The following is a 13,064-nucleotide window of genomic DNA, read 5'->3' on the forward strand; positions in this document are numbered from 1 at the left end:
TGTATAATGTCTGTAATCAAAGGAGATAGAGAGGGAAGGGTAGCTTTAACAAGAATTGTTGGAAGAGGATCTAATTGGCAAGTTGAAGATTTTGATTTTTGTATTAATTTGGAGATGTCATTAATTGAGGGAAGAGTAAAGACTGAAAATAAATTAACAGAGGCAGTTGAAACTGAAACTGATGACATTAGAGCCATAGAGGGTAACAGTTGTTGATGAATATGTGATATTTTTGAAGAGAAGAAAGATACCATAGTAAGAATATAAATGCAAAGGAAGTTAATCTAGTGGTTTTGTAATATTTGCCAGCAGGGAGAAGAGGGCCTTGGAATTACCCTGATTAGAACTGATTAGATTTGAATAATATATGGATTTAGCTGTAGAAACGGCATCTTTATAGTGAAGAATGTGGTTCGAATAAATATCTTTGTGTACAGTGAGACCAGTTTTCCTGTAGAGTCTTTCAAGTTGACGTCCTTTTGCTTTTAACTTTTTAAGGGTGGAAGTAAACCAAGGTGCTGCTGTATGAGTGAATGAAACAGATTTGGTTTTAAGTGGAGCAAGAATGTTTAGAAGGTACTGCAGGTATTTGTTGTAGTGTGATAGCGGTTCATCTGTGGTAGAAGACTGCTCGACTCTGGGAAGACTATTTATAGAAGAATATAAGTTATCTAAGTTAATGTCCTTAATTTTACGAAAGGTTATAATACATGGAGGGTTAGAATTGGAAATAGAAATATTAACTCCAAATGATAAAAACATATGATCTGAAAATGGGAAAGAGTCAACTTTACAGCCAACAGGTTTAACACCAGAACAGCAGATTAAATCCAAAATATGACCTTTAATATGTGTGGGGAAATTAGTATACTGCTGTAGTCCAAAACTGTCCAAAGAGGATATAAAGTCTTTGGTAAAAGGATTAGTATCTTTATCCACATGAATGTTAAAATCCCCCAGGAGTATTATGTTTGGTGATACCATGAAAAGTTACATCACAAAGCCTGTAAACTCAGAAATAAAGTCTTTGTTGTACTTCGGAGGATGGTACAAGGCAGCAATAATAGTGGGAGTTGATCCAGAAAGCTGACATACAGTTGCTTCAAACGAGAGACAGACAGGAACAGTTACAGGTACTACCCTCCATTTCTCATGGTAGATTATCGCAAGACCTCCCCCTCGGCCAGAATCACGAGGTAGAGTGATGTAAACAAACCCCGGAGGAGTAGCATCATTGACTGCAGCAAAATCATTTGGCTGTTGCCAGGTTTCAGTGAGGCACAGAAAATCAGAGATAGTTTCCTGCACAAGATCCCCCTAACTTGTAAGTGAGCGGATATTGAAGTGGTCAAAGTTGATGGTTTTGTTGTAACTGACAGCCGTGTTAGCTGACAGAGCCAGGCGGGCCAACACGCTGTGATCAATACGGTGACCACTTCTCCTCGGAAGACGACGTACAGTAGACCAGGTAGAATTAATGGAGTTCAGTCCATCACAGCAGAAGATCCGGCGAGAGCCTCGGTGAATGTATTTCCGACGGGGCTGATAGAAGATAATTTGGTGCAGGAACAGAGCTGATGGTGGTGGCCCATGCAGATGGAACCGGAGTTTATGAAGCTCAGCGGCAGAGTACTGGAGTAATGCTATCGTTGGATGATAGACCAGGAACAGGATAATCCAGGCAAGTAAAAGCCACACATAGCAGGTCTGATTAATAGTCGAAGGCATGTCAGCGGATAGGCTGATGGTCTTCGTTCAGACAGGGCAGAGCAGAAAAGCCTAAAGTAAAATAAGGCCGGGGATCAGCGGCTGCAAAACGCGCCAGCGTTCACTCTCAAACCGGAATAGTCTCGTACTCGGAATACTTGCTGTTAAATTAAAAGATATTTTACAGATGTGGGTTTGTCTCAGTTAGAAACTAAAATCTTCATCATTATTTAGTTTTTGGCAGAGTTTCCCAACTCTGTAGAGGTGAACATAGAGTGGTGTGTGACAGACAACTGCAGCAGGTTTTCCTGCTCCGGGTTCTTGGGACCCTTTGCTCCAAACACACGTCATTCTAAAGAATAGTTCATCATCAGGGTTCTGTCTCAGCTTGACGAGGTGTTGATGATGTGAAGCAGAATATCTTCCCAAACATGGAGGACTGGGGCCCCAGGACACAGACTGGGAAACACTGGATGAAATGTTCCCTAACTGGAAACAACTCCTGTACTGTGGTACCTCAGTAAATGTGGTTCTGATTAATCAAATCAGATTATTAGAGTTCTGAATGTTTGTATTTTCTCTTCTCTAACAGCAAAACAGCATGGCATCACTATTCAGTGACCCGTTTGTGGAGCAGCAGTACTCAAATCGCCAGAGCAAGACGCTGCCCTATCAGGTGAGAGTTTAAAAACAGGCACATCTGGAGCGCACGTGTTGGACCAATCAGCAGAGTCTCAATCAGAAAAAACCTTTATTTGCTTTAGAAATTAACAAGAAGAACAAATTCAAGTTGTTTTTGTTTGTTGAAATGAGTTTTAGTACTTAATGCTAGAAAGAACCTTCCCACAGAATGGGCCGCTATAATAACCGTGGTTCCAGTCCGGTTCTCCAACTGTGTGCTTTCTCTTGATTGCCATTTCCTTTCCATCTGCCGACCAGTTGGACCAGTTCAGTCTCTTGGAAAACGCTTTGAGCTCCTCAGCAGGGGGGTCCTGCTATGATCCGTCATCCTCTTCCTCGCTCTACTACTCCCAGGCGTCTCTGTCCGGCCTGGGGGGCAGCCACAGCAGCCTGCAGGACCCGACCCACATGAGGTCCAACATGCTGTACTCCAACTGCAGTGGAGGGCTGCCTAATATCATACTCACAGGTGAGTCTGACTGCTCATTGGCATCATTGGTCTCCATTATAAACCCCAATAAGATGCTATCAATGATGTAAAATCTCTAAATTTCTCTTACAAAAGTAATTTTCAAATTTTTTCATTGTTGGGCTGCTGCATTTGATTCACATCCTTTATACACTCGGTAAACCATTCAGATTAAAATCAATGTATCTATTTTGCACCTGTAGAAAATGGTTAAGCTTGAAATGTGGTTCCCTCTGGAGGAAACCCAAATATGGCGGCAGGATGCTTCCTGGTGCTTCTAAAAATTCAGATTCACTCCTTTTGTTTAGTTTCCTAATCTAAGCTGCAGCTGTTTGTCTTCCTCGGTTTCTTCTTCAGAATAACCTGATAAAATAGTTCTGTTGAGTTGGTTCGAACCTTTGGTTCATCAGCATTCATTCTCAGTCCTTTTTATGTGGAGAATTAACTACACTGATAAAGATCTACTGAAGGGGTGTGGTCTGAGATGACTTTTCTTGTACTCGTCGTCTTCTGCTTATCCGGGACCGGGTCGCGGGGGCAGCAGACTCAGCAGAGACGCCCAGACGTCCCTCTCTCCAGACACCTCCTCCAGCTCCTCCAGGGGGAGCCCAAGGCGTTCCCAGGCCAGCCGAGAGACATAGTCCCTCCAGCGTGTCCTGGGCCGTCCCCTGGGCCTCCTCCTGGTGGGACGTGCCTGGAACACCTCCAGAGGAAGGCGTCCAGGAGGCATCCGGTATAGATGTCCGAGCCACCTCAACTGGCTCCTCTCGATGTGGAGGAGCAGCAGCTCTACTCCGAGCTCCTCCCGGATGGCCGAGCTCCTCACCCTATCTCTAAGGGAGTGCCCGGCCACCCTACGGAGGAAGCTCATTTCAGCCGCTTGTATCCAGGATTTTGTTCTTTCGGTCATGACCCAAAGTTCATGGCCATAGGTGAGGGTAGGAACGTAGACCGACCAGTAAATTGAGAGCTTCGCTTTTCGGCTCAGTTCTCTCTTCACCACAACGGACTGGCACAGCGCCCCCATTACTGCAGCAGCCGCACCGATCCGTCTGTCGATCTCCTGCTCCATTCTTCCCTCACTCATGAACAAGACCCCGAGATACTTAAACTCCTCCACTTGAGGCAGGAACTCCCCTCCAACCTGAAGAGGACAAGCCACCCTTTTCCGGTCGAGAACCATGGCCTCGGACTTGGAGGAGCTGATCTTCATCCCAGCCGCTTCACACTCGGCTGCGAACCGCCCCAGCGCATGCTGTAGGTCTTGGCTAGAGGGGGTCAGCAGGACCACGTCATCCGCAAAAAGAAGAGACGAAATCCTCTGGTCCCCAAACCAGACCCCCTCCGGCCCTTGGCTGCACCTAGAAATCCTGTCCATAAAAGTTATGAACAGGACCGGTGACAAAGGGCAGAACTGCTGGAGTCCAACATGCACTGGGAACAGGTCCGACTTAGTGCCGGCAATGCGGACCAAACTCCTGCTCTGCTTGTACAGGGACCGGATGGCCCCTAGTAAAGGGCCCCTGATTCCATACTCCTGGAGCACCCCCCACAGGGCATCATGAGGGACACAGTTGACTGCCTTCTCCAGGTCCACAAAACACATGTGAACCGGTTGGGCAACCTCCCATGAACCCTCGAGCACCCGGTAGAGGGTATAGAGCTGGTCCAGTGTTCCACGGCTGGGACGAAAACCACACTGCTCCTCCTGAAGCCGAGGTTCGACTATCGGTCGGTCTCTCCTCTCCAATACCCTGGCGTAGGCCTTACCAGGGAGGCTGAGGAGTGTGATCCCCCTGTAGTTGGAACACACCCTCCGGTCCCCCTTCTTATGAAGGGGGACCACCACCCCAGTCTGCCAATCCAAAGGCACTGTCCCCGACCGCCACGCAATGTTGAAGAGACGTGTCAACCATGACATCCCTACAACATCCAGAGACTTGAGGTACTCAGGGTGGATCTCATCCACCCTCGAAGCCTTGCCACCGCGGAGCTTTTTAACCACCTTGGTGACTTCAGCCTGGATGATGAAAGAGTCCAACCCCGAGTCCCCAGCCTCTGTTTCCACCAGGGAATGCATGATGGCAGGATTGAGGAGATCCTCGTAGTACTCCTTCCACTGCCCGATAATGTCCTCAGTCGAGGTCAGCAGCCTCCCACCCCCACTGTAAACAGTGTTGGCGAAGCACTGCTTCCCCCTCCTGAGGCGCCGGACGGTTTGTCAGAATCGCTTTGAGGCCAACCGTCAGCCGCCTCACAAGCCAAGCTTGCTAATTGATTTTAACTGAGTTACTACCGGCACAATAATCACCGCGACTCCTGGTAATATTTTATTTATTTAAAAGGTTCTAGCAAAAACAGAAAGATCTTTAACCCTTCATCTTTGCAGAATTTCTCTAGATCAGGGGTCTGCTACCTGAGGCTCTGGAGCCACAGGTGGATCATCATAAACCAGGACAATAATTATGAAAAATAAGCAATGTTTGAGATGATATGGGCAATATAAAGGCAAGGCTGGTTTGAGTAGTTGCTTTATTTCTGTGCAACATCGGCATACATCTTTTCCAAGATATCGACCTTAATGGTTCAGTTCAATTCAGTTTATTTATATAGCACCAATTCACAACACATGTCGTCTCAAGGTTCTTCACAACAGTCAGGTTCATACATTCCAGTTAATCGTAACCATTGAACAGTTCAGTCAGATTCAGTTATTTATTCAAATTGGATAAAAAGTTTTTCTATCTAAGGAAACCCAGCAGATTGCATCCAGTCAGTGACTTGCAGCATTCACTCCTCCTGGATGAGCATGTAGAGACAGTGGACAGTCACTGGTGTTGACTTTGCAGCAATCCCTCATACTGAGCATGCATGTAGTGACAGTGGAGAGGAAAAACTCCCTTTTAACAGGAAGAAACCTCCAGCAGAACCAGAACCAGGATCAGTGTGAGCAGCCATCTGCCACGACCGACTGGAGGTTTGAGAGAACAGAGCAGAGACACAAAAAGAACAAAGAAGCACTGATCCAGGTGTACAGGTCCTTCTCAAAATATTAGCCTATTGTGATAAAGTTCATTATTTTCCATAATGTCATGATGAAAATTTAACATTCATATATTTTAGATTCATTGCACACTAACTGAAATATTTCAGGTCTTTTATTGTCTTAATATGGATGATTTTGGCATACAGCTCATGAAAACCCAAAATTCCTATCTCACAAAATTAGCATATTTCATCCGACCAATAAAAGAAAAGTGTTTTTAATACAAAAAACGTCAACCTTCAAATAATCATGTACAGTTATGCACTCAATACTTGGTCGGGAATCCTTTTGCAGAAATGACTGCTTCAATGCGGCGTGGCATGGAGGCAATCAGCCTGTGGCACTGCTGAGGTCTTATGGAGGCCCAGGATGCTTCGATAGCGGCCTTTAGCTCATCCAGAGTGTTGGGTCTTGAGTCTCTCAACGTTCTCTTCACAATATCCCACAGATTCTCTATGGGGTTCAGGTCAGGAGAGTTGGCAGGCCAATTGAGCACAGTGATACCATGGTCAGTAAACCATTTACCAGTGGTTTTGGCACTGTGAGCAGGTGCCAGGTCGTGCTGAAAAATAAAATCTTCATCTCCATAAAGCTTTTCAGCAGATGGAAGCATGAAGTGCTCCAAAATCTCCTGATAGCTAGCTGCATTGACCCTGCCCTTGATAGAACACAGTGGACCAACACCAGCAGCTGACACGGCACCCCAGACCATCACTGACTGTGGGTACTTGACACTGGACTTCTGGCATTTTGGCATTTCCTTCTCCCCAGTCTTCCTCCAGACTCTGGCACCTTGATTTCCGAATGACATGCAGAATTTGCTTTCATCCGAAAAAAGTACTTTGGACCACTGAGCAACAGTCCAGTGCTGCTTCTCTGTAGCCCAGGTCTGGGGAATGCGGCACCTGTAGCCCATTTCCTGCACACGCCTGTGCACGGTGGCTCTGGATGTTTCTACTCCAGACTCAGTCCACTGCTTCCGCAGGTCCCCCAAGGTCTGGAATCGGCCCTTCTCCACAATCTTCCTCAGGGTCCGGTCACCTCTTCTCGTTGTGCAGCGTTTTCTGCCACACTTTTTCCTTCCCACAGACTTCCCACTGAGGTGCCTTGATACAGCACTCTGGGAACAGCCTATTCGTTCAGAAATGTCTTTCTGTGTCTTACCCTCTTGCTTGAGGGTGTCAATAGTGGCCTTCTGGACAGCAGTCAGGTCGGCAGTCTTACCCATGATTGGGGTTTTGAGTGATGAACCAGGCTGGGAGTTTTAAAGGCCTCAGGAATCTTTTGCAGGTGTTTAGAGTTAACTCGTTGATTCAGATGATTAGGTTCATAGCTCGTTTAGAGACCCTTTTAATGATATGCTAATTTTGTGAGATAGGAATTTTGGGTTTTCATGAGCTGTATGCCAAAATCATCCGTATTAAGACAATAAAAGACCTGAAATATTTCAGTTAGTGTGCAATGAATCTAAAATATATGAATGTTAAATTTTCATCATGACATTATGGAAAATAATGAACTTTATCACAATATGCTAATTTTTTGAGAAGGACCTGTACTTTCTATGGAAAGGAAAAGTAAATGTTAATGGATGTAGCTCCTTTAGTCGTTTCATCTAGAAAGAAAGAACAGATAAACTCTGTTGTGATTATGAATCTGAGAATATTATTTAATATTAATATTTTAATATTTTATCAAATAATATTTGGGTCTGTTAAGGGTTGTCCTGTGAATACCAGCCCAGTAAGGCGATGGTATTAGGACAAAATAGAAAGGTGTGAGACGAGCTCTGACATTATTGAACAGCATGAACTCTGCACATATATGGAATAAATTCACACAATTTCTTAAAATACAAGAATTTATTAACAAAAATAAGTCAACTCAAAGTCAAACATATTTCAATCAACAAACTCTTTACTTTGCTAAAATAATCCAACTAAACTACCAAGCAGAATTAAAGAATAATGAAGACTAATGGACTATGTACAATATAAACAAGTTGATTAAAGATGATTGATAATTATGACCAAAAGAGTGATGAAACATTACCATGCAATGTTTATGTTTGAGAACCAAGGATTATCTTGAAGAATCTGAAAATGAAGTTAAGTTAGTTTTGGAACCAACTTAGAAAATAATCAGCAACATTTAGACAACCATTCACAATGTAAGATCAGATAAAATATTATTTTAATAAAATAATGTTTTAAATAATGATCTGCTGAATAAAACCAACCTTCTGGATGACTAATTTTCAACGGTGTCTCATTAGCTGCCTTTATTTATTAAAATAATAAATATTATCAAGGGAATATTTTGGAAAAGAGCCAAATCTTTCTGGAGAAATGGGGCTTAATGATGTTTACTTAGTTATTAAATTTAGTAAATAATGTTTAGGGACTATTATTTACTAGCTTGAAAACTAACAACCTTTCTGTTAAATATTCTTTAGCAACAAGCACATGTTCTTACCTGTTAGCAGTTAAAGCTAACAAAAGAAGCTAATAGCTTAGCACCAGAATCAAACACACACCTTTAAAATACCAGGGTTAATAAAAGGGTTCAAATGCATAAGCGCGGACGGCGCGTTATGATCAATCTTCTGTGTTTAAAACCACCCTTCAATTAAAGTTTGACTTAACTTTAAAAACACACAAAGAACACAAACAGGGCACGTGTGCTGCAGATAGCCTGCTAGCACTAAGATAGCCGAGTTTCACACAAACAAAACCAAACTTCATAGAATGAAAACGTTCAGATTATTTCATCCTAACTGTTAATCTGCCCAAACCTAATCTCTGACCATGGTGAGGAAATGTTGTCCAAGTGGCGAAGTTTCAAGAAACGTCCACATTCAACAAGTGGTTAGCTCGGTAGCTTCGCGGGGGGTTGAAGGTGCGTTCGTTCTATGAACAAAAGGGTTACCTCCAGAGCGGTACCTGGGCGGCCCGTCCTGTCCGCTGACCACACGGGTTAACACAATGATGCGGTTTCTGCTGTCTTCCTTCCAGACTGGGAGACAGCGTCTTTGCAGGGGCTTCCCCCGAACACCGTTTGCTTCTGCAGGGCTCGGAGAGAAAGTCAGCAATACTTATACCTTCATTTCCTCTTTATGAATAAAATCACCAGGTACACAAACAGTGATTCACTCATACTTAACTTGTGCATATGATCGATGATCTTATGACACTCTTGGATCCAGTTTGAAGAGTTTATGTCTTTTTACCAGCAAAAGACATTAGCGCGCTTTGTCCCCCTCCTATCCCGATGAACACCGGTGTGGAAGAGGGCGGATGTAGCATCAGCTGTGCTTTTATTTGGGTAGTGGCGTCACAGGAAGTCCGCAGTTATCCCATTTCCTGGCTGTGCCGGAAGAAGGTTAATGTACTGTATTTTGAAAAGTTCCAGAAGAGTTCGTACCGGAGTTCAATGTTGAAATCCATGGCTGGGTCCCAACCACTCTGATCCAGTTTTCAAGGTTAGAGTCTGAAAGAGAGAACATAGAGTTAGTCACAGTAGAAGCTCAGTCAGTAGCCATGTCTAGGAGAGAGAAAGGGTTAAATACTAAAAGACAGAGACAGGGCCATGTGGATCATCTGTAGAGGTCTATGGATTTGTTTCCGTCCTCAGTTTTATTTTGTTGATCAAGGACAAGAAATGGCTCCTTGAAGTGAAAACGTTGCTGCTCTAGATCATCCAGAGTTATAGGTCCTCTCTGATGCTCTCGTCCCTTCAGGTCACCTCACAGGTTCTCTGTAGGATTTAGGTCAGATCTCATTGAAAGAAGGTTTATTTCATGTCTGCTCAAACATTTCTGTTTATTTTTTTTGGCCATGTTGTTTGGATCATTACTCTGGCAAAAAATCCAATAACGACCAATAAAATGTCCTTGCTTTTCAACGATCTCAAAGAAGGTTGATTTGGATATGTAACAGGCCCGCAGCATCATGGGTCCTCTATCATTCCTAACAGTGGAGATGAGCAGCTTTTCTACATATTCATATTGATTCTTTGCAGTGTTGCAGTTCTTGGTATCATAATAAATGTGGTTTAAAGACAGACTTGTCTGTCCAGTTTCAGGTGTGTTTTAAGTGCTTTCATATCAGAATCGTTTGGCAGAATATCTTATTTCTCATTCTCTATCTCAGAGGAAATATGTTTGCAAAGCTCCTGTATTAGTTCATCTATGGCCTGTAGGTGGCCGATGTTTCTCTTATTTAAGATCCACATCTATAATCAGAACCAAACAGAAACAGGAGCTGAAAAAGGCTCCGATTGATTCATTGATTCCCAGCTCTGGGTGCTTTAACCACTGTCTTTATAATAACAACGTGGAAACCAAACTTTGTGCTGAATAATATAGCATTATGTAGCATTTTAGTGTTTTCAGTGTTTTCTTTCTGTACTTCATTCAAAGCAGACAGTTGCTGAGTTTTCTCCTTCAGGTGCTGATATCACGAGTTTGAACTCAGCACTCGGAAAAAGAACCGTCATTTCTGGCGATGATGTCAGTGTTGCAGTGGCAGGAAGTGTTTTCATTCACCCACCATCATCTGCTGTCTCTTTCTCAGATGATTCCAACCCGAGTCTGTCGAAGGACATCAGTAACGCCCTCTCCACCGTGCCCGAGTGCTTTGACTCGGAGGGCGGCTTCCCGCTGGAGGACGAGCTGCACATCGAGCCGCTCAGCCTGGACGGTCTGAGCATGCTCAGTGACCCCGACATGGTGCTGCCCGACCCGTCTGTGGAGGACAGTTTTCGCAGCGACAGACTCTGAATGTAAAGAGCGTCACAGAAGACACGCACCCACAGGGATCCACAGTGTAAAAGTGTACAAATCTGAAAATGCATGTAGGCGATTTGCGCTGTGCACGCACCCGCCGCCTCTAAGATTCATTACATGTGAATTTTTAAGAGGAGACTTGTGAACAAACACTGATTACACCTGCTTTGCTCACAGTTGGTCTGCTGCATGCTTCAGCTCATGTTTGTTAGGTTGTTTTATATGATGCAGTTTTAAAATGTGCTCTGGGATCTGATGCACCTCTTCTAACTTCAAAACTAAAAAAAAACACGAGTTCTGCTCCAGGAGAGCGCCAGAGTCCTCCTGCGTTTTCCTCCCATCACCAGCTCACAGCACCAGTTACCCTGAAGCCATGGAAACACCATAACCATGGTTACACACCATAGCAACCCCATCACCGTGCAGAAGAGCAGCAGAAATCCAACTCATAATTTACGTTTCCTGCAGCTCTAATAAAAGAGCTGAATTCCAGTTACCGCCTGCAGCTGGAGCAGAAACCCAGCTACACTGAGACCCCTTCAGGCTCCTGGAGGCCTGGTGGAAATCAGGAAAAGAGGGATTCAAGTTTTCCAAATGTTTTTCTTTACATACGATGTTAGATTATTTTTAAATGTATGTATATATTCATAAAAAAGCCTCAAAATGATTAGAGCATATTTTCAAACGAGACAAAAAGGGCAAACTGTTTACAAAGATGAGACTGTATTCAATAAATATGGTGAATATTTAGAATTTCCATCTGAGAAATACTGATCTTGGACGCGTCAAATAAACACTGTTTTTTTTTTTCTTGAAATTTGGGCGAACATTTGGGTTCCTACCTGCCGGAACCGGGCAGCAATACATCAGAATCCTGCGTTATTTTGTACCTTTCTGTTGCAGATTGTCCGCGTATGATTTGTTTTACATTTTGTACTGACTTGTAAATGAGCTTTTACTGTACTTCAAGGTTAATTGTGAATAAGAACATGTGCTGCGCTGCTGTGGGTCGACTATTCTCCTCCTGTTACTGAAGTTTAGGGAACCCCCCCATCCCTCCAGGTCCGGTCTGAGAGAGGCACTCGGAGCAGACGGTGAACACATGTAAAAATGCACTTCAACTCTTTTTGCACTAATTGGTTCACATTGTGTAGGCTGAGATTTTTACACGGTTTTTACCTGATTAACCCAAAGAAGAAGAACGAAGCCATCAGTGAGACTTTAAACGGCGGCACACGTGTTTGGTTCATATTTGATGTGAAAAAGCTGGTTTTTGTTTGTGATTTTTCCCCAAGGAGCTCATATCTGCAGTGGATTATGTAACAGCACAGTCAGGTCGGGCATTGAGCGCCCCCTTGTGTCACTTTTAAAGAAGAGCTAGTCTTTAATGTTTGCTCTGTTTTTCCTATGCAACCTTTTCCAAGTGAACCCTGTTGAACAGGTGTAGCTTTATGCAGTGCAACAGGGCTCTCTGTTTCTTCTTTGTGTTTTGTGAAATCTACACAATGTGAGGGATCAAATCATTTTTATCCTGAAAGAAACTATATTGCATGTGTCCCCTGTCCACAGCTTGTGTTTCTCTGAGAAGTTTGAGCAGCATTTTTGCTCAGTTTGTGTTTCTTTTCAGCCAGGCAGCGTCTCTCTGCAGACTGTGGGACCTTTCTGTGCATGAGCAAATCAATATCGATACTTCAGCCTTTTTTAAAGGGTCCCTCTCTAATTTCAGCTGTTATTTGTTATTTCCCTGCTCCGATCAGAAATACTTTATGGTGTGCGGTTGCTGGTTTCCTGCTGTCTATTCGCCTGCCTTCTGTTGCCTTACTGAGTGTTTTCTTATTCCAGCTGCTGATAATCACGTCTCACCAGCTTTAGCTCCCTTCTAGCTGCCTGTGGTTGTTTTCTGTCACTCGGTCTCTACATCCACTTTATTTTTCTGTCCCCTTTTTTTAGGTGCATATAAAATGTACAGTTCTGTTATTTAAAGAATGTTTAAGCCCTTTAGTGTTACTTTTTTAAGTCTTTCGAGTTTTCCCCCAAAATATAAAAGTTTATTGGTTTGTAACATATGTTATAGTGCTTATCTTTCCAATTTAATATAATCAATAAAAAAAACTTTACCATGTATGAAGTCTCTAAGTGCTCTCATATGAATCATTGGATCCCACAGCAGGGGGCAGTAGAGTGGTGTAGGTGAAAGGCAGACCTGTTTATGAAGAGATCATCTTCAGCCTTATAAGAAGCTGCTTATCATGACTTTAAATAGATGATTAAGAAGAGCGATATACGCCCTCACTGCTTTAGTATGATTTAAGAGGGACTGATGCTAAACAAATGCGTTGGTTAACTGATCACCATCAGTGTGACCATGTCTAAAA

The 13,064-nt window shown here is 43.4% G+C and overlaps 1 protein-coding gene across 5 annotated transcripts in view; it reads left to right on the forward strand.

Moving 5' to 3' along the window:
* Positions 1-12,813, forward strand: part of crtc3 (CREB regulated transcription coactivator 3) — a 54,813-nt gene extending 42,000 nt beyond the window's left edge. For all 5 annotated transcript variants that reach the window (XM_047362915.1, XM_047362916.1, XM_047362917.1 and 2 more), the window contains 3 exons: positions 2,300-2,383; positions 2,647-2,857; positions 10,478-12,813. In XM_047362915.1, coding sequence (XP_047218871.1) covers positions 2,300-2,383; positions 2,647-2,857; positions 10,478-10,683 — 501 coding nt within the window. In that variant the 3' untranslated portion in view covers positions 10,684-12,813. The remainder of the gene's footprint in view (positions 1-2,299; positions 2,384-2,646; positions 2,858-10,477) is intronic.
* Positions 12,814-13,064: the final 251 nt, after the last annotated feature.

This window comes from Girardinichthys multiradiatus, chromosome 4 (genome assembly GCF_021462225.1).
Source record: "Girardinichthys multiradiatus isolate DD_20200921_A chromosome 4, DD_fGirMul_XY1, whole genome shotgun sequence".
NCBI lineage: Eukaryota > Metazoa > Chordata > Actinopteri > Cyprinodontiformes > Goodeidae > Girardinichthys > Girardinichthys multiradiatus.